We start from the raw sequence: 22,261 nt of genomic DNA on the forward strand, positions 1-22,261 counted from the left end.
CCACTGCAGTGGCGGCTCCTGCAAAATCTCTCAGGGGGGGCAAATGTCTGGATGATTTATAAGGATAAGGTCCACCCATGCAAAGGATAAATTAACAGCTCAAGCATGTAAAGGCAACTTCACTTCTTTAATATTAATGAAAAATAAAGTGACTCTTACAATACATCTTGTTTGTTTCTATACTCACTATTAATACAATCCACTCAAGTTTCTTTTATTAAAGATTTCACTAGGTGGCGACAAATAATTTTGTTGGATGAAACGTGCTTACGTATGATGACGTAAGCACGTTAGTGCGAGCCCTCCTGGAAGCCATAGAGACTGCATTGCAGCGCCCGCCCTTCGAAAAAAAACATCTTTGAATGTAAGTCTATGGGACCACTCGGGGCGATTCTCAGCCGGAGTGAAATCGCCCAAATAGAGGCGGTACGCCACAGAACGTGACATGACGCTGATTGGACTATATCCAGAGGCACAGTAACGGCTAGCATAGCTCTGTGGTTGAATGAGATTGTTAATGTGATTGAAAAAGTCCCTTTCACACATTGGTGGTGCGTCGCCCAATCGCCCTAATGAAGAAACCGCCCCTGCGCCACTGTCAATATCGCCACAAGCATGCTTCATTCGTGCATGCGTCACAATTTGATTTACTTTCCTGGGCCCACACACACAACACACGTTTCAACCAAGATCACGGCCGCAGCTCCTGATTAACAACATCTCAACTGCACCTTTGCCGTGGCAGGTAAAGGCGCTGCCCCCTGCAACTGCTTTACTCGCGCCACCGCTGTCAGAAGGGGTCAGCGGTTCGTATCGAAGCTGTCGGCTTAACCCACACTTTACCCTCACCGCATGCCGCGACCTGCCGGTCCGGTCGACTAACTACGGTGTAAGCCATTTGTCTACTGCTGGATGGACAGCGGCTGTGTCTGGGTGGGTGGGTGGCATTAAAACAACAGCACAAAGCACTATTGTGAAATCAACTGCCCTGCCCGGTATACATGAGGGCATGGGTTCGAACCCAACTCCTGATGCCTTGATATTTGGCGTTTGCATGTCTCTCTCCCAGTCGTCGTTTGGATTTTTGTCCATCCACATTTAGAATCAACGTCACGCGTTTAGAGTAGTTGGCTGCTGCTGTAAATGTACACATGATGATGATAAGACACGTGGTTGAGCTATCATTTGTGATAACCAGGTCGATTCTGAAAAAGAGCTACATTGTAGCTCAAGCGGGATCTTACCTGGTAAAAGTAAAACTACTTTAGTGTTAGTATGGGTCTAACTTTAGCATGGGTCTCTGTAGAATTCTGCAAGTCTCTATGGATTTCTATGGTTCTACACGGTTCTCGAGATCTATGTGGGTTTCTATGAGTAAGGGTATCTGTGGGTCTCTGTGGATCTATATAAGTTTGCAGAAACACGCGTTTAGAGTCTTTAGCTGCAATATATTTCGACGTGTTGATGATGATGATACGCCACTTCGTTCTGCTATCATTTGTGATGGCCAGGTCGCTTCTGAAGTAAATATATAGCAACTCATAATGCGACCTTACGTGGTACAATAAATAAATAAACATTTATTTTTATTGAACCGGCGACCTCCAGATTACGATGCCAGTGTGGCTCGCCGTTAGACTGTGGCAGGGCACTGCTGCAACAACAACAACAACGCAAACTTGACCAATATCTCCACCAAACACCCACCCGCCCCGCCCATCCAATCGCTCCCCCACATTCTTGCGAAACTTCGTTATTGCTGTGACCGCGAGTCGCACGCCTCCACGGTCACGAGCTTCCCATTACAAGGCCTCGCAATTCTTCTCGCCGATTGCGTTCATATTTTTGCAACGACAAAAAAAACGTCTCCGCCCTCCACCCCCACCCACCACCACCTCTTCTCTCACTGAGAGCAGTCATCATACCGACGACCTCTGCATCAATCGGAGTCGGGATATTTATTCATACCGGAGGAAGCCGATGTGCTGTGACGCTCTTTTTGTCAACGGATGTCCCAGGAGACATCTCAGTGGCGTGGCTAGACAATTGTGTGTCGGCCGTGCCCCAGCATCGAGTCCCAAATGGAGCCCTCTGGGGGTGCTAGCTCCGGGCTAGGAGGAGCGGGGGAATTGATAGCGAGGGCATCCCCCCCACCGTCCGCCCCTCCCCACCCCATCATGGCCTTCCTTGCACCAAGGGACCACGCCAACCACGCAATGTCAATGCTGTCTCCTCCTTCTCATCATCATCATCATCACGATCATCATCGTCGTTATTCACTGTCACACCATTTCCGGATGAAGGCAATGCCTTCGTGGTCTTGTCATGCCACTGTCGGAATCAGAATCTTTATTTCGACTGCGGGAGGAATCCGATGAGCTATGAGGCTCTTTTACAACAGATGTCCAGTGTAGGACACGGAGTCAGCCCGTGACACGAGCCAATGCAATCTCGTTGCTCCATCTCCGCGTCAGTTGTCCTCTGACTACGAGCGAGTATCTATCTTGATAGATGTCTGGCTAGGGCGTCGCGGTAGCTCGGAGATGTTAACTACCTCGCCTGGTATGCAGCAGGTCGTGGGTTCGATCCGGACCCTGTCACCTGCTCTATATTTGGAGTTTGCGTGTCTCTCTCTCACCGTGGTTGCGTGAATTTTTTTCGGTTTTCCCCTCCACATTTAGAATCAACGTCACGCGTTTAAAATATTTGGCCCCCTATACATCCGCACATGATGATAAGCCACTTCGCAGCTTCTGAAAAAAGCTACATAGCAACTCAGTGGGGCCTTATCTTAGGCCTCGACTAGGTAAGGTAAAAGGTAAAAACAACAAGCCTACCTTTGCCATACCTTTTTCCTTACCAGAATACAATCACTCTACCCTAACCTTTTACCCTTTAGCAAGGTAAGGTAAAAGGTATGAGGTCAAAAGCAACGAGCCGACCTTTACCCTACCTTATACCCTTACCCCATACAAATTACCCGATTACAGGGTAATTACTGGGGTACTACTACACATGAACAAGGTTTATAACGGTAAATGCTACAAGGTAGAGCGTTATATTCATATAGAATACTCTCGATGATTCCAATTTTAAATGGAGGCCACGGACTGCGCCATGGAGCTTTTAGCGAGCGGTAAACACAAGGTGTTTACCGGGTAATTCTTCCGCGCTACCCTACCCTTTACCTTACCCCTTGGCAAGGGTAATTACCTTACCTTGCCGAAGCCTACCTTACCTCGCAACATATATATTATATATATATATAGTTTTAGTTTGATAGGCGCCGGCCGAGTAGCCAAACAATTCAAATTAGCGTCTGGCTTTGCTTAAATTCTGATCACGGTGCAAAGCCAATGGGTGGAACCTGCGAAAGCGAATGTCGGGGGACACATCTATCCCTCGGACAACAACAACAACAACGTGAACTTTCAACAAAGTTGGAATTGGGTAAAGGCGCAGCCCTGAAATTTCTCAGTCCACGCCGCTGCCGGTAGAAGCAAGGCCGGATGAAGGCGTGGGGGCTTTAGGGGCCTCCGTCAGCTGGAGGGCCTCCAGAGATGAAGTGAAAAGTGATTTCGCTTGTCAATGCTGAATTGTATTTGTCGTTAGCCTTGTCAAAATAATTTAATTTTTCATTAACTTTGTCCAGAGATTAAGTGAAAAGTTATTTCACTTGTCAATGCTGAATTGTATTTGTTGTTAGCCTTGTAAAAATAAATGTTGTTTTAACTTTGTTTTCCTTTTGAGAATATTCCTGGGGGCCTCACAGTACCTCCATCCCAGGGGGCCGACACAATCTGAATCTGGCCCCGAGTGGAAGGTGCCACCACTTAAAGGGGATCTCTAAAGAGCACCCCCCCCCCCCTCTCTACAAGGGTATTCTTGGCCTATTCGTCCACAGCCTGGCCAGACACAAGGATGCCACATGCAGCTCTATTTACTTTGTGCGATGCTCACCACTCCACCACCACTCCACCCTGAGCTTCTTTCGCACCGTACGTAGCCAACCGTTGCTAATCGGAGGTGCGGGGAGAAGCTTAACGGTAAAAGCAGTTCTAAAGAAAATATTTTCAATCTGGATATAGAGTAGACACACTTGCACTTAAAACGATTTCCCCAAAATATAATTGCGGGGTTTCATTTGCTGTTGTCGTCAACTACTGCGCGTTCTGGTTCGTCTCTAGTCATGTATGTTATTCTTAATCTTCTTCTTCTTGCTGCCCGTTGCTGTTGTTGCTGTTGCTGCTGCTGTTGTTGTTGCTGTTGTTCCGTGGTTCCACGCTCACGCACGTGCGCGCGTGTGTGTGCCTGTGTGTGTGTGCCTGTGAGTGTGCGCGTGTGTGTGTGTGCCTGTGTGTGCGCGCGTGTGTGTGTGTGCCTGTGTGTGTGTGCCTGTGTGTGTGTGTGCCTGTGTATTTGTGTGCTTGTGTGTGTGTGCCTGTGTGTGTGCGCGTGTGTGTGTGTGCGTGTGTGTGTGCCTGTGTGTGTGTGCCTGTGTGTGTGCCTGTGTGTGTGTGTGTGTGCCTATGTTGGCTGGGTCATGTAGCCCGCATGCCCAGCCACCGCATGCCTAAACAGCTTTTGTTCGGCCGGATCGAGGGGGCTAAACGGGCGCGGCACGGGCTAGAGAAGAGATGGAGTGATGTGGTACAGGAGGATGTGGAGCTGAGTGGACTTGCCGATGACTGGTACCAGCGGTGTCAAGATCGGCCTCAGTGGAGGAGGCTCGTAAAGGACGCTACTGGGCAGTTGGAGGCAGTCGCCCTCCAACAACAACGGAGGGCGGAGGAGCGACGCTCACAACAACGAGCGGAGCGCCGGGTGGCTAAAGCACAGCAAGTTGGTACAGTAGGGGGCACAGGTGGTGCATCAGCCAGTCATCTCGGTCATCTCGGTCAGTCGACCCGTGGCACCTGCTGGGTCTGCCCCGTGACCTACTGCCAGCGGGCGTTCGACACTTCACGTGGCCTCAAGGTGCACATGGCCTGGCACAAGCGTCGTGGTGACGTCACCGCCACTTAGTGGCGAATGGCGGTTGTTGTTGTTGTTGCCTGTGTGTGCGCGTGTGTGTGTGTGTTTGCCTGTGTGTGTGTGCCTATGTGTGTGCGCTGGCGTGTGTGTACCTCTGTGTGTGTGCCTGTGTGTGCCTGTGTGTGCCTGTGTGTGTGCGTGCGCGTGTTTTGTGTGCGCATGTGTGTGTGCGTGTGTGTGTGCCTGTGTGTGTGGGCGTGTGTGTGTGCCTGTGTGTGCGCGCGTGTGTGTGCGTGCCTGTGTGTGTGTGCCTGTGTGTGTGTGCCTATGTGTGTGTGTGTGCGCGTGTGCGTGCGTGCGCGTGTATGTGTGCGTGTATATGTGCGCGTGTGTGTGTGTGCGCGTGTGTGTGCGTGTATATGTGCGCGTGTGTGCGTGCGTGCGTGTGAGCGTGTGTGTGCGTGCGTGTGTGCGTGTGTGTGCGCGCATGTGTGTGCGGGTGTGTGTGCGTGTGTGTGTGGGAGAGCGGTAGTGTAGCGATTAGCACGCTACGCTATGATCCCGGCGATCAAAGTTCGATTCCCGTTCACGGCCAACACCAAGTGAAGATCATCTGATCCTGTCCTGGGCCTCCCCTAGGTCGACTCAGCCTCAAATGAGTACCTAGCGCGGTGTGTAAACATCGCCACTGGGGAGACAAAGGCGGCCGGGCCTGGTGCTGGCCACCCCACCCCCTCGTGCGCCGCGCCATCCTGCAGAGGTGCTCGCTAACAGCACTTGCCCCAACAGTCTGTTAAGGCTATATGGGGGATCTTTGTCTTTGTGTGTGCCCGTGTGTTTGGGTGGTTGTCTTGGAGTGCTCTGGCACCGTTCTTGCTGTTGTTTTGCTGCCAAAGCTTGGGAATTGGTAGACTCATGCAATATGAACTCATATACTTAATATAATTTATGTATTCATTTGTAAGTGAATTGCTTTCCTTCACTATATGTTTCACTCCGATGGGTTCTGTTGTTGTTTTTGTTGCTGCATTGCTCGTTGTAACTTTGTGACCCGCGCCTACTGGACATGTGGGGGGGGGAGGGGAGTGAAAGAGCTTCATAGCTCATCGGATTTCTCCAGGATAAATAAACATTCTGAATGTGTGTGGGATTGAAGGGGCCTCAACGACCTATGCCCCACCCCCCCCCCCCCAGAGCCCCACCCACCCAACCCCCTCCCCTCGTGCAGCTGATGCACGTCAGGCCAAACCATGGGGGGTGGTCACTCAACTCGACGTCGTCAGGGTGGGAGGAGGCACGCGGGCGGGGAGCGGTGGCGCAGCGGTCAGCGCACTGCGCCACGAACCCCCGTGACCCGAGTTCGATTCCTGGCTCGCGGACAACACCCAGTGACGAGCGTCTGAACCCGTCCTGGGCCTCCCCTAGGTCGGCTCAGCCCTCAAATGAGTACCTGGTGCGGTTTGTAAACATCGCCACTGGGGAGACAAAGGCAGCCGGGCGTGGTGCTGGCCACCCACCCCCTTTCGTGTGCCGTTCCGGCCTTCACAGGTGCTGCTCGCTAACAGCACTTGCCCCAACAGTCTGCTAAGGCTACACGGGGGATCTTTCCCTTGGTCTTGGCCCGAGCGGCCTGGTGATCTTCACGGCACGCGCGGCCAACGTTGTTGCAACTTTGTGAAATTCCCAGAAATTTCCAAACGCTGATTGCGCTTTCGATAATCTGCGTGCGCTCACGACGCGAATGCTGCATTTGGATCAATCAGGTTTGGGGTTGCCACCTGCCCCGGTTTGATTCGCATCGCTCATGGCAAGGGTAAATTCTATAAAGACTCGAATTCACACGCTTTTTTTCGAGCATGCTTTTAAATCGGGTCATCAATCCGCGACACGGACACACTTATCTCCACTAACTTGCAACGAAACGTGGCTGCCCAGTGAAATTGTACTGGGATCGAGAAGCGTTGCCGTGTTGGTTTGAGTCACACTGCATGTGCATGACACGTGGCCTGCATCCTGTGCCGGGAAATGCTGCGTGTGCAATCGCACATGCTGCAGTGCGTTTACTACGAGCCAATACTCCAGCAAACACAGGTTCGGCGACCAACATCGATCATAAAGGTTTTTTTTTTGTCGCGTTAGATTGCATGAATATAAATGTGTCGTTAAACCCACCACCACCCGACACAGCCAATTAGTAAGGTTTGTCACGTAAACAACACGTGCCAAATCGTATATAATCCGTTGTAATTCATATGACTAATTGATATGACTAATAAACAGGACAATTTTACATGACTCATTATACGACTAATTTGCATGACTGATTTATACGACTAATTTACATGACTAAATTACATGACTAATTTATATGACTCATTTATACGAGTAAATGACATGACTAACATACTCTTTGATTCTTTCGGTAAAGTCACGTAGGTAGAAACATAAAATAAAAAAAAATCAGATATCACGACGTTTCGATCGCGACACAAGCGGTCGTCCTCAGGCAGAAAAAAATAATAATAATCCAGCAGTAGAACTGTTGATCCAGCGAGAGAGCTATTACAACAACGAGGTTATATATGTGGCGATGGGCAAGCAAGCGGGGTCTGAGCTGGAAAGGAATTCCATCCCCGGACGCAAGCACGTCATGTGTCGGAAGCTCATTTCATGCTAATCTCTCTCCCTAATCTCTCTCTCCCTAATCTCCCCCATGAACACAACTGACGTGCTTGCGTCCGGGGATGGAATTCCTTTCCAGCTCAGACCCCGCCTGCTTGCCCATCGCCACATATATAACCTCGTTGTTGTAATAGCTCTCTCGCTGGTTCAGCAGTTCTACTCTTGGATAATTATTTCTGCCTGACGACGACCGCTTGTGTTGTGATCGAAACGTCGTGATATCTTATTTTAACTTTTATTTAATTTTTCTACCTACGTGACTTTACCGAAAGAACCAAAGAGTATGGATTCCTGCAGTCACGAAAGCTTCACATCAAGATTATATGACTAATTTACATGACTAATTAATGTGGCTAATTTATAAGACTAATTTATATGACTACAAGAACCCCCCTCTGGTCATCGCACGTGATCGGCTTTCAGTGATGACATCATCTTTACTCTATTTAAGACCGAATCAGGGAGACGTCTTCACAATTCTGGTAAATCTTCTGATGAATCTGCCTGTTGTAATCACCAGCTAAATGTCAAAGTGCTCAAATTGTAAATGTTGTGGGCTTACTCTCCAACGCACCGGTGTGCTGAAATAGTAACTAATTATTCTTGGTTCTTTCGGTAAAGTCACGTAGAAGGGCAATAATAAAGTAATAAAAATAAAACAATACAATTCTCACGACGTTTCGATTGCAACACAAGCAATCGTCATCAGGTATAAAACTACAGCAAGAACATTTGCTGTGGTTACTTGTGTTGCAATCGAAACGTCGTGAGAATTGTATTGTTTTATTTTTATTATTTTATTGTTTCCCTTCTAAGTTACTTTACCGAAAGAACCAAGAATATGAATCCCTGCAGTCAGGAAAGCTTTAAATCGAAATTTAGTAACTCATTGTTACGTTTTGTTTCTTTGAAAACCTCGTAGATAATTAGCTGTGTTGGGTGGTCGTGGTGGGTTAACGACGCATTTATTTTTACGCGATTTTACCCAAACAAAACCCCCCTTTGTTATGGACAAGTTCTGATAATAACCTTGCTCAACACGTGACACTCGTTGGTATGTGGTTGGAACTGTTGGACCAACGTTATCGCGGCGTCCCATGTTTGCCGTGCATATAAAGTCAAACAAACATTACTGCGCGCAGAGGGGTAAGGATGCAAAGATGGAATTCCGGCGAGAGAATAAGCAAATGATACGTGTTTTTTTGCAAAGCCTTCAACTTTCACGGACACAAACGCATCTCCCCTGCGAGCCGGATGGGTTTATTTTGCCTGCGAACAGAGAAAGCCAGACCGGCAGGCAGACCCACACGTGCCCGTCACTTGCGTTGGCACGGAGGCGTCCGATACTGCGGGGGTATATTAAAACACTGTCCTCGTGTTTTGCGAAATGTCTGACGTCGAGAAGAGACTCTCTCTTCTTCTTTGTCGCATAGACAAAAGATCTCCCTGTGTAGCCTTCACGAGACCCCGCCACGTGGGTTGATTGTGACACTGCTGATACCAGTCATCGGCAAGTACACTCGGCTCCACATCCTCCCGTGCCACGTCTGTTATCTCTTCTACGAACCCATGGCGTATCCGTTTAGCCCCCCCTCTATCTGCCCAAAGAGGATAACGAACCCAGACGCTGCTGTTTAGCCTCACAAAGTAATCGGTGATTGCTGTTGCTGCTGCTGCTGTAGCAGTTGCCTTCTTCTTCTGCTTTCGTACGACTAAAGTAGACGCACGGTGACAACTTCTCACGTTGAGGTTGTCAAGCTCAGAGAACCGCGTGCAAACGCCGTGATGTCTCCTTCGTGCCCGTGGACCACGGCATTGCGTCGTTACGCGTTGCATACGGTCTGCTCTTGATGACCACAGTCGCACCACTGCCCGCGTCTACTGCCATGGTGTGTGCGGTGGATGCGGTTTATGGGTTGACCATGAACAGCTTCGTGGGAGATCAAAGCGTTGGGTCTTTCACAACGAGGCGGTGTTTGCTTGCGAGTTCTTTTGAACTCTACGCAGCTCGTCAAACTCCATCGGGGTGGAGTTGAACTCGCAATTGTTGAAGGGTTAAGGGCACGGGCCCAAAAGGGACTTGGCGTGACTTCAAGGACAAAGCACAATTATCAAAGACAACAAGCGCACATTCATCAACAACTTTGTGGCCTTGAAGTGAAACAACATGGCAATGGAAATTATTCATAGCGTGCTGTGAAGAAGTGTATTATGAAGAAGGGGGATTGCCAGATAGGTTCATTGGCCGAAACGTCACCTATTCAATATTTTTCTTCCTTTTTAAGGCCACAATCTAATTAGTGACGGATGTGTTTAATTGTTTTTGTTGTTCTTGTTGTTAATTGTGCTTATACACAACTGTCAACGTAGCAGCAGCAATCGACAATTAATGTATGAAGATAAACAGCAGCATGTGCGTGGCCCTGTGAGTCGGGCTTTATCGATTATTGGAGCAAGGGCTAATGTGATCCGTGCTACAACCAGGCAATGATTGTGGGTTGAGCTGACCTAGAGGAATAGGGCAAGGATTAGATTAATACTTTATTCCAATTAACAAGATTGTGCATGGGCAGAAATGTAAACCAATGTTATTGGGTTCACAGCCTGAAGCATTTATTCATGAATGCTCCGCAAGATACAATACAACTCCACGTGCATTTACATAACATCTAAATAGAGCAGCATCTCAAAGCACATACACACACACTGTCTGTGTGTGCGCGCTTACACGCACACAAAGCTAAAGATTAACCGTGCAGCCCACACGGGCCGCTGGGGCAAGTGCTGTTAGCGAGCACGTGTGAAGGCCGGCACGGCGCACAAGACGGGGTGACGTGGCCAGGACCACGCCACATTTTGTCTGCCCGGTGCCGATGCTTGCACACCGAAACAGACAGGAGCTGTACTAATTTAAGTCTGAGTTGACCTAACGGTGTCCCAGCACTGCAGTGCTCATTTAAGAAGAAGGCCCCTTTGCACGGAACGAAGCGTGCACTTGCCGTGTTGTGAGATCGTTTTGCTCCTTGCCATCAATTTTGGCTGAGCCATCGAACAAAGGCGGTGGTCACCGCATCATAGCCCGCTTTCAGATGCGCTTCTGCGGCCGTCTGGAACGCTCTTCCATCCGATAGCAGGAAGCCGCTGTGAGCTATGCACTTTTAAATCATCATCATCATCTCGATTGAAAACTCACCTCTTTAGAACTGCGTTTAGTGTTTAGTTTGTTGTCTTTCCCCACGGTTGGCTACGTAACGGTGCAAAAGAGGTTCAACATACGTCCGTGTGTGCATTTGCTCTGGACTTTGTGTGTGTGCGCGTGTGCAACCCGAACTGTATCGCTGTGCATTAATGTAATGAGGAGGCCAGTCCCCAAACCTCACTCAATTCACTCAGCCCCTCACCCTTTGCACGGATCGCATTGCCCGCCTTATTGATGATGTGGCTGGCTAATAAATTACGTTGGACGACCGCCCGATTCGATAGCGTGTGCATCCCAAGCACAATGCGCGCGTTTCATAAAATAAAAAAAATAATCACACCCGGAGCGGCCTGCGGTGCTGCGCAAGGCGTTCATCTCGGCTCGTCGAGAGCGGCGGAGATCGCGTTTCGTCAAGGTTCGAAACCTGAATCTCAGCAAGGTCATTTTAAATCCCATCGTCATCACCACCATCAACATCATCATCATCACCATCATAACCATCATCATCACCACCACCATCATCATCATCACCACCACCATCATCATCACCACCACCACCATCGTCATCACCACCATCAACATCATCACCACCACCACCAACATCATCATCATCATCACCACCAACATCATCATCACCATCATAACCATCATCATCACCACCACCATCGTCATCACCACCATCAACATCATCATCATCGCCATAAACATCATCATCATCACCATCATCATCACCATCATAACCTTCATCACCACCACCAACATCGTCATCATCATAACCATCATCATCATCACCATCTCTTCGGCATCGATAAAATGAGTACCACGTCACGAGCACGTGCCACTTGGTGGGAAAGTGGGAAATTAGCGGTGGTATTCCGATGGTCCCCCGCCGTGTGAATGTGGAATTTCCAGTGCCAGCTTAGGCCTTACTCATGGGGAGGGGTACAAGCCAATGCAGACTTGATCAGGGAGACTCTTTGTTGTGGTGAATGTCGTGGGTTCGCTCTCCAACACACAACCGATGTTGCTGTACCAGTAACGAATGGCCATGTTTTGATTGCGTGACAACCCTTACTAATTGGCTGTGTCGGGCGGTGGCGAGTTTAACGACACATTGACATGGTTACGCAATCCAACTCCCCAAAAAAACCTCTATCGTGGATAATATTGGTCGCGAAAGCCTCCGTGTTAAATAGGGGGACTCTTGTTACGGATGCTATTGTTGCTGTTGTTGTTGCGATTGTCGTTATTATTACATCCTAATCGACGACAACCAGAGCTTGGGCAATTGTTGGCACCGGATCTGTCTGCCTCGCCGCTTGCCTGCTGATTCGCGTGCCTCCGAATCGTTCTCCCTCCTCGCTCACCTTCTCTCTCCCCCTGAGAGAGTGAACGAAAAACTGCTCGAGTCGCGAATTCTGCGTCGTCATTATCATCGCCGCGTATTTGTGTCGTTGCTGTTGTCGCTGCTGTCGTTGTTGTTGTTGTTGTTGACGACACCGTGCTGTCTCGTTTGGCAGAGTTCCACGCAGGAAGATGCAGTCGCGATGGCATTTGCTCAAAATCATGGCCGCGGCAGCAGTCCTCTTCTGCCTCTACGGCGTCTTCCAGTTCAACACGCTCCTCCGCAGCTTCGCAATCGGTACGACACCCCCCCCCCTACCCCCAACTCTACCCGCTGCCCTTCCCCCCCCCCCCACATTCCTCCGCATGAGCACGGAATTCACAAACGAGAGGACCGTTCTTTTTTCTTTTTCCACTGGCACATCCGAGCCGTGCCGCCGCGAGGCACTAGCGGTACGCCGTGGATTTTCATTTCGCAATTCGAAGAGCCGGGCCGGAACCGAGCCGTGATATATGCTGGCACCAACGAGACATCTCTGCATGTGGCTCGGGGCCAAGCTGGGCCATGGAGCAGGGTTCATTCATAATTTTCATCGAATGTCGCAGAAGATCCCTGGGGCTTTGATCTTCCACGAAGCTCATGGGTCCACGCTAAACCGAATCCACTGCACAAACCATGGCCGATGCGGATCGCTGATGCACAAATGGGGAAAATTTGAAACTTTCCAGTAGTGGTGCGACTGTGATCATCCAGAACAAGTCCGTGCAGCGTGCGACGAAGGAGAAATCGCCACAGCGATAACACTCCGCTTACCCCTGACGCGGTTATCTGGGTCTGGTCACCTTAATGTGAAACTGCAGATTTGACTCTGCATCTACATCAGCCGAACAAAATCAATAAATAATGCGGGCGATACACCAAGTGCGACTTGAGCCATTTGTTACCGTATGACCCCGGTCAGCCGTGACGCTGTGAGGACACGTGTCACGTGAACAACTGTGGCACTGCTCGGCTTCTGGAGTGGCTGGCTCGATGGGGCCCTGGCACGGCTCGGTTGTACAGTGGGAAAGAGGCACGGAGGGACTGTAGCATTTAAACAAGATATCTGGTCACGAGAGAGAGGGAGACTTTTGACTTTTAAACAACTTTTATTGCCGCCAGCAGCAAAAGCACTGGAGGCGATTTCGATATGAAATACACAAAGTCACCAGCAAACAAATAAACAAACGCTACAAATCCACACGCTGTGGCGCTAAAAGCACCGCGCACAACACGAAATAAAGGTCACGTGGTTGTGGTGGTCATCGCGCACGCCACAGTGACGAGCGAGCGCTTCAGAAGATGAACATGATGGTGCCGTCCACGCTGCTACAGAGGGCTTTTCCGGCTCTCTAGCGTTCGAAGAAGACGTGCACATCACCGACATGTGTGTGGTATGCGTACTCCAGCCGGAGAGGGAGATAGAGGGAGATGGGGGGGACTACAAAATCTGGAGAGGCCGGGTGTGTACGATGATGGAGTGCTACGGTGGTGAGATGTTAACTACCTCGCCTGTTATACATCAACTCGTGGGTTCGATTCCGATCCTGATGCTGCTCTATATTTGGAGTTTGCATATTATATCTCTCTCTTTCTCCGTGGTCCCGTGGACTTTTCTCTGGATACCCCAGTCTTTCCCCTCCATAGTTTAGAGTCAACGTCACACGTTCAGGGCATTTGGCTGCAATAGATTTCCACGTGACGATAAAATGCTTCGTCGACCTATAATTTGTGACAGCCAGGTCGCTACGAAAAAAGAGCAGCTACGCAGCTGCAGCTCAGTAGGGGGGCCTTGCCTGGTAAAATAAGAAATAAAAAATAAAATAAATAAAATAAAAAGTGGTTTTTAGTTTCATGGGGATGCGGGTGGCACGGCGAGGAAAGATGACTCTGGGATGGACGGAGGCCGTGGATGCAGAAGCCGCAGCTGCATCGAACGTGGCTCAGCGCTGGCACGGTGTTGAGATCGTGAACGAGTTTCCACGCAGGGGGAACATTCCGTGAGGACGGCACCACTCGCTGGCGTTATGCCCGAGTGTTTTTTATCTTGTACAGCCCCACGAGAAAAAAACAAAAAACTCTGCGCTCATCTTCGTGCGAACGACACCGGACTGCTATCACCCACCCAGCACCCCTCACCCCGCAAGGCTCCACGAATGACAACAGACCACCACCGCCACCCCCAGGCTCCACGCTCAGAGCACTCGCAAATTGTACGAAAATCCCTGCGACGGGAAAGCCGGCGGTGATGATCAAATAAAGACCATTGGCTCACCGCCACAGGAATTTTGAATTTGCACCACGGGCTCAGGGCTACGGGTGGCTAATGATCTCCAGCGCTCTCCTCGTGCGAGCATTGAGACACAGACGCTCTCATGCTTACAACTAAAACGCAACTGTTTATTATTTTGCCAGGTAAGGCCCAATGAGCTATTGGCTCTGTCAGAAGCGACCTGGCTATCACGAATGATAGCTCGGCGAAGTGGCTTATCGTCGTGTGGATATTGACAGCAGCCAAATACTGGCTGCTGTCAAACGCGTTGATTCTAAACGCCAAGGGGAAAATCGGAGGCCCCGGAGAAAAATCCACGCGACCACGGGGAGAGAGAGAGAAAAACAAGGAAAATCCAAATATACAGCAGGCGTCAGGGTCGGGATTGATCTCACGACCTCCTGTATACCAGGCGAGGTAGTTAACATATCCTAGCCACCGTGATGATGATGAGGTTGAGAGAGAGAGGCACGAAAACTCCTAAATTAATCAGGAGTCAGGGTGGAGATCGAACGCACGACCTTTTGTACACCAGGCGAGGTAGTTAATATTTCCCCATCGATGACCATTAGGAGTGGGTCAGACGGTTACGACAACAAACAATCCCCAAAAAACTGATAGGAGTGCAAAGAATAGGAAGGGTAATCAAATCACTATAAATACATGAACAAACTAAACTACGTTTTTTTATTTTACGAGGTAAGGCCCACTGAGCTGTACAGCTCCTTTTCAGAAGTGACCTGGCCACAAATGATAGCTCAACGAAGTGGCTTTATCGTGGGGAAATGTATTGTAGCCAAATACTCTTAACGAATGTTGATTCTAAACGTGGAGGGAAAAACCGGAGGACCCGGAGAAAAATCCACGAGACCACGGGGAGAGAGCGAAAAAAAGATAGAAAATCCAAATATATAGAGCAGGCGTCAGGGGTCGGAATCGGAATCGGAATCGAACGCACGACCTCCTGTATACCAGGCGAGGAAGTTAACATCTCGCCACCGAGGCGTCCCAATGGAGAGATGGGACGGGGGGAGGTGGGGTTCTAGATAACCCTCGTAAATACGATCCGGTAAGAACGACACTTAACGGAGAGTTGCGTTGCTCAGATGTGTTGAGAAAAAAACGGAGAAATTTGTTTTTAGATCAAAACTGGAATCGCGGCCTCCCCCCCCCGCCAGTCATGTTGTTCCAGGGTCTCTTGCACGGGAGGTGGCGGTGGGGGAAAGGGATAGGGGTGGTCCAAGCATCTGCATACAATTCCCCCCCCCACCCGCTGAGAAGTTCATACTTTATCCAATGCTCACGCGGATTCGTTTCAGCCGCAACTTTGCCAATTTGGCAAAGCTGTAAAAACCACCAGAGATGACTTCAAGCTCGGTTTGGATTGACGACCAAAAAATAAATACACGTGGTAGGTGGGGAGGGTCCGGGGGAGCGGGAGAGTGGGGGGTGGAGTTGGTGGAGGGAGACACTGATGGTAACGAAAACGATGCTTTTCCGTATTCGATGGACGTACAGTTAAATGAGAAGCAAAATTTGTGTACCAAGCATTGTTGCCGGATTAAGCTAGTGTGGGGCCTGTAGCATTTGTTTTCAAGGGGCACTAAATAAATAAAAAACATAAATATTAGAACACGATTTTTTAACTTGCATAGTGAAGTAATTGTATTATTTCATTTACAATACAACCAGAAAATACGACAAATCGCTAACCTGAAACACCCAGTCGTTCATGAAGGTTGAAGGCGGTATAGTACTATAGTAATAGAGCAAGTGCAGAATCACTGAACCGGAATTGATAGCTTGAAATCATTTAGCGCGTGGCCCTTGAAAATGCGGGGCCCGTAGCATCATATGTAGCTACTTGTGCTACGAGGATAATCCGGCACCGCCGAGGGAAGACGCAAAAACGTCAATAACGATCTTGAAGCATCCTTCGTTGAACACAAAGATCACCCGTGTAGCCTTAGGAGGCTGTAGGGGCAAGTACTGTTAGCGAGTAGCACCTATGAAGGCCGCCACGGCACACGAGGGGGGTGGGTGGCCAGCACCAAACCCGGCCGCCTTTGTCTCCCCAGTGGCGATGTTTGCTACACACCGCACCAGGTACACGTTTGCGGCTGAGTCGACCTAGGGGAGCACCCCAGGACCGGTTCAGATTACCGCTATCGCTGGCGTTCTGTTGAACGACCCCCACCCTCAATACCCCCCCCCCAGCACCCCCTCGCCCCGCCCCTCGTGCCCCCCCCCCTCCTCCCTCGATACACCCCCTCCCCTCGTCTCGCGCTGGACGGCAGCGTTCGGATTGGCTGGACGGCAGCCAATCAAAAGCGGTCATTTGGTGGTCCAATCCCATTAAATAGTTAAATAGATGGATGGGCCTGTCAGATTGTTCCTTTGACCTGTAAATGTAATAAACAAGCTGGGTATTGAACATTCGTGAGATAACGTGGTAATTCATATGGGGCCTTAGAGCAAAGGGACACTGACAAAATGATATACATATATACATGCGTTTTAATATCCTGACATGAAGGCAACTGGACTGGACATGACAATTATCTCAAGCGAATTGGATAGCCATTTTTTTCACAGGGTAACTATTTTATTATTTATATTGTTAGTATTACTGTCACGCCAATTATTTAGCTAGGAAAGCCTCACTGGATCTCAAGACTAATTTTCAAGAGGGTCCTGCCAATTGTTCGCAGTCGACGGGGATGCTGCTGCTGGGTCTGATTCCTAATTTAAAACGGTGATGCGTAGTAGTAGTGGTCGACTCAGAGTGAGTTCATGGTACGGTGTGTAAACATCGCCACTGGGGGATACAAAGGCGACCGGGCGTGGTGTGCCGTGCCAGCCCTCATAGGTGCTACTAGCTAACAGCACTTGCCCCAACAGTCGTTTAAAGGCTATACGGGGGATATTTGTCTTTGCTTGATTCCAATGAGAAGTTTCGCGGTTAATTTCCCAGCAGTGCTGTCCATGCCAGTTACATTTTTGTTTAAAGCTCCGGGAGGATATCGCAAAACCCAGAGGGAAGAAACCACGCAGAGCAGGGGAACGTTCACACGCCGCACACAAAGCCAGGCGTGGAATTCACGACCTTCCATCGCTCCCCCAACTCGCTCCACCGCAGAGCCACCTAGTGGGATGGAAGAAGCACGTGTGTGTACTGTATGTTGGACTTCTTTTGCACCGTACGTAGCCAACCGGGCCCGAGGACGTCCCCCCTCTATCACCGCATGGCAGTTGCATCCGATTGGCCAGCGAAAATGTTGGGGGGGGGGGGCGGTTGTGGACGGCATGCGGGCAGGGGGTGGATGGTGGGGGGCAGGGGGGGCCCGCAGATGACTGCAGGCAGAGCAGTCCACCTGGGGCGACTGCCTCGGGCCCCGCACTTTGGGGGGGGGGTCACACGGAGTGATTTGCCCCGGGCCCTGCACCGCCCCCCCCCCCTCCCCTATGGACGGCACTGGCTGCAGGCATTGTGTTGGTGTCTTTCTGAGTTTAACAGACGAGGGGAACCCTAGGGAAAGGAGGGGGGAGTGCTATGGGGGGAAGAGGGGGGGCATGAGGATTGGGGAATGAGGATGGGGAATGAGAAAGGGGCATACAAGCAGCTGCGGTATAACGACGCCAGTTAATGCGGTTTAGAATATAAATATCTCTTGGCTCCAAACTGAGCGGTTCACCAGAGTTCGTGCTCGTACCAACATTATCATCACCAACATCAACATCCTCACCAACATCAACCTCATCACCAACATCATCATCAACATGATCACCATCATCAACATCATCATCAACATCATCATCAACATCATCACCATCATCACCAACATCATCATCAACATCATCATCAACATCGTCAGCAACATCATCAACGTCATCACCATCGTCAACAAAATCACCAACATGATCAACATCATCACCATCAACAACATCACCAACATCACCAACATCATCATCAACATCATCACCAACATCAGCTACATCATCACCAACATCAACAACATCATCACCATCATCAATATCACCAACATCATCATCAACATGATCACCATCATCATCAACATCATCACCATCGTCAACAACATCATCACCATCATCAATATCACCAACATCATCACCATCAATATCATCATCAACATCATCATCAACATCATCACCATCATCAACATCATCACCAACATCAGGAACATCATCAACAACATCATCACCATCGCACAGTGACGCCGGGTAGGACAATCATCGGTTCCCCGGCTGTTGTAGAATCGACGACATTCCTCGCGTCTTTTCGAATTCTCCGTCAGTCACACCAACTCGGGTTTCCAATTAACTAAAGTTAAAGGACCTGGCGCAGTGCGCATTTCAAATTCCCAGATAGAAAACAAAAATCGCCGCTGTAGTCTGAGACAAGATTTAGTGTTGTTTGTTGTTTATTGTTGTTTTGGCTCGTGGTTGAGTCTGTGACTTTTGCAGTCGTAAACGATTCTGAAGAAAACAACGCCGTTCCGATTTAGAATGTTCACCAATTTGCTGGTAAAGGCATGAAGGAGTGCATGTAACTACAAGTAATTTATTTTTGCATTTATTCTTTTACCAGGTAATGCCACACTGAGCGATATAGTTATATATTTTTTTATTTTCTTTGAACCTATCTACGTGACTTTACCGAAAGACACAAGAATATGAATTCCTGCAGTCACGCAAGCTCGACACGTTTTGTCAATAACAGCGCACGCACTCTGGTTGTGTGTGTGGCCTTTAAAGGGGCACCTGAATACTCGGCGACGTTGCAGGGGCAATCGGCCCTCCGGCAGTGCGTAAAATGTGCCGTGAAAAAGGGGGCATTGCCCGAAACGTCGTCTGTTTTCTATTTTTTTTTCCTTTTAAGGCCGCGCGCGCACCACACACACACACACAGAGTGTTGCTGTGTGTGTGTTGTATACATGTTGTATTAATTGTGCACCACTGCCAAACGCAGCAGCAGCAGCGTCGTCATCGACTCCGAAGACACGTTTCGTTTCAACGCCGCTCATACATTTAGACGGACGTTCCGTTACCGAATGGAACTTGGCATTCCTAAAAATTAAGCTAATTAAGTAACGATGTGGTTCAGTGCACTCAACATTCCTAACGTTTTGGGCGACTTCAATTTGGTCGCGAACGTTCCATTACGCAGTGGCTGGAAAGTGACAACAAATAAATAAACAATGTAGTTATTCCCAGTTGAATGTCGGTCCAACATTGGATGACGCTTGGTGTGTGTGTCTGTGTTGTTAGTCAACCTAGCTCGACTCAGCCGGTGTGTCGTGAGCATCGCCACTGGGGATACAAAGGCGGCCGGGCGTGGTGCTGGCCACCCAACGCTCGTGTGCCGTGCCGGCATTCATAGGTGCTCGCTAACAGCACTTGCCCCAACAGTCTGTTACAGGCTATACGGGCGATCTTTGTCTTTGTATGTGTGTGTGTTGTGGGGAGTGGTGGTGCAGCGGTTAGTGCGCCGCGCTACGAACCCGGCGACCCGAGTTCGACTCCAGCTCACGGCCACCAACACCGACGACGATTATCTGAACCGGTCCTGGGCCTCCCCTAGGTCGACTCAGCCCTCAAATGAGTACCTGGTGCATTGTGTAAACATCGCCACTGGGGAGACAAAGGCGGCCGGGCGTGGTGTTGGCCACCCACCACCTCGTGTGCCGTGCCGGCCTTCATAGGTGCTCGCTAACAGCACTTGCCCCAACAGTATTTTGAGGCTATACGGGCGGGGGGGGAGATCTTTGTCTTTGTCTAACGGTTCGTACCCAGTGGGATGGAGCCTTATGCAGGAGCCCCTGGTTATCATAGTGAGTAACACATCGGCTTTCACCACCGAGATGTTGATTCGTAATAGATTTTTGTTAGGGAGGGGGGGGGTCAGATTGAACATTGATTAGGTCCCAAAATTCTACAGGCTACTGCCCTGATGCTGCTGCTGCTGGTTGTAGCTCTCCCGAAACGTCGGACTACCCAGGTGTTCAACGTTGTGCGGATCGCCCTGCAACCAATTCCCCGGCGGTGCTGCTGAAGCGGGAAAGCATTTGGCCACTTTTGTTCGTCACGTGGCAATTTATTTTTATTGGCTGCGTCGGGTGGAGGAGGGTTTACGGCACAATTTGTTCACGGGATCTGACCTCAAACAAAAATTATGAATCATAATGTACGAATGAATGTTGAACTTACTTTGCACCGTATGTAGCCAACCGTGCCCATCGGAGGTGCGGGAGGAAGCACAACAAACTAGGGTCTCTGTGTGAGTTTATGGGTCTCTGTGTAAGTCTATGGGTCTCTGTGTGAGTCTATGGGTCTCTGTGTGAGTCTATGGGTTTCTGTGCGAGTCTATGGGTCTCTGTGTGAGTCTATGGGTCTCTGTGTGAGTCTATGGATCTCTGTGTGAGTCTATGGGTTTCTGTGCGAGTATATGGGTCTCTGTGTGGGGCTATGGGTCTCTGTGTGAGTCTATGGGTCTCTGTGTGAGGCTATGGGTCTCTGTGTGGGCCTATGGGTCTCTGTGCGAGTCTATGGGTCTCTGTGTGAGTCTATGGGTCTCTGTGTGAGTTTATGGGTCTCTGTGTGAGTCTGTGGGTCTACGTGTGAGTTTATGGGTCTCTGTGTGAGTCTATGGGTCTACGTGTGAGTTTATGGGTCTTTGTGTGAGTCTATGGGTCTCTGTGTGAGTCTATGGGTTTCTGTGTGAGTCTATGGGTCTCTGTGTGAGTTTATGGGTTTCTGTGTGAGTCTATGGGTCTCTGTGTGAGTCTATGGGCCTCTGTGTGAGTTTATGGGTCTCTGTGTGAGTTTATAGGTCTCTGTGTGAACCTATGGGTCTCTGTGTGAGTCTATGGGTCTCTGTGGGGGTTTATGGGTCTCTGTGTGAGTTTATGGGTCTCTGTGTGAGTCTATGGGTCTCTGTGTAAGTCTATGGGTCTCTGTGTGAGTCTATGGGTCTCTGTGTGAGTCTATGGGTCTCTGCGTGAGTCTATGGGTCTCTGTGTGAGTCTATGGGTCTCTGTGTGATTATATGGGTCTCTGCGTGAGTCTATGGGTCTATGCATGAGTCTATGGCTCTCTGCATGAGTCTATGGGTCTCTGCATGAGTCTATGGCTCTCTGCGTGAGTCTGTGGGTCTCTGTGTGAGTCTATGGCTCTCTGCATGAGTATTTGGCTCTCTGCATGAGTCTATGGGTCTCTGCGTGAGTCTATGGGTCTCTGTGTGAGTCTATGGGTCTCTGTGTGATTCTATGGGTCTCTGTGTGAGTCTATGGATCTCTGCGTGAGTCTATGGGTCTCTGTGTGAGTCTATGGGTCTCTGTGTGAGTCTATGGGTCTCTGCGTGAGTCTATGGGTCTCTGTGTGAGTTTATGGGTCTCTGTGTGAGTCTATGGGTCTCTGTGTAAGTCTATGGGTCTCTGTGTGAGTCTATGGGTCTCTGCGTGAGTCTATGGGTCTCTGTGTGATTATATGGGTATCTGCGTGAGTATATGGGTCTCTGTGTGAGTCTATGGGTCTCTGTGTGATTATATGGGTCTCTGCGTGAGTCTATGGGTCTCTGTGTGAGTCTGTTAGTCTCTGTGCGCCCACGCTGCCGACCCTGATAATTCATTAATACGTTGCGGTAATTAAATTCATTTTGAGAAGCCGTTTTTTTTGTTGCACATCTCATTTGTGAAGGCTCATTAATACATTCATGCACACTGCACTTTG

General features: G+C 49.5%; 1 protein-coding gene across 4 annotated transcripts in view; it reads left to right on the forward strand.

Moving 5' to 3' along the window:
- The window catches only part of LOC144950307 (type 2 lactosamine alpha-2,3-sialyltransferase-like), an 85,938-nt gene that overhangs the window by 35,712 nt on the left and 27,965 nt on the right, over positions 1-22,261 (forward strand). For all 4 annotated transcript variants that reach the window (XM_078880402.1, XM_078880400.1, XM_078880401.1 and 1 more), the window contains one exon: positions 12,376-12,497. In XM_078880402.1, the coding sequence (XP_078736528.1) occupies positions 12,392-12,497 (106 nt within the window). In that variant the 5' untranslated portion in view covers positions 12,376-12,391. The remainder of the gene's footprint in view (positions 1-12,375; positions 12,498-22,261) is intronic.

Source organism: Lampetra fluviatilis, chromosome 57, assembly GCF_964198595.1.
Source record: "Lampetra fluviatilis chromosome 57, kcLamFluv1.1, whole genome shotgun sequence".
NCBI classification, from domain to species: domain Eukaryota; kingdom Metazoa; phylum Chordata; class Hyperoartia; order Petromyzontiformes; family Petromyzontidae; genus Lampetra; species Lampetra fluviatilis.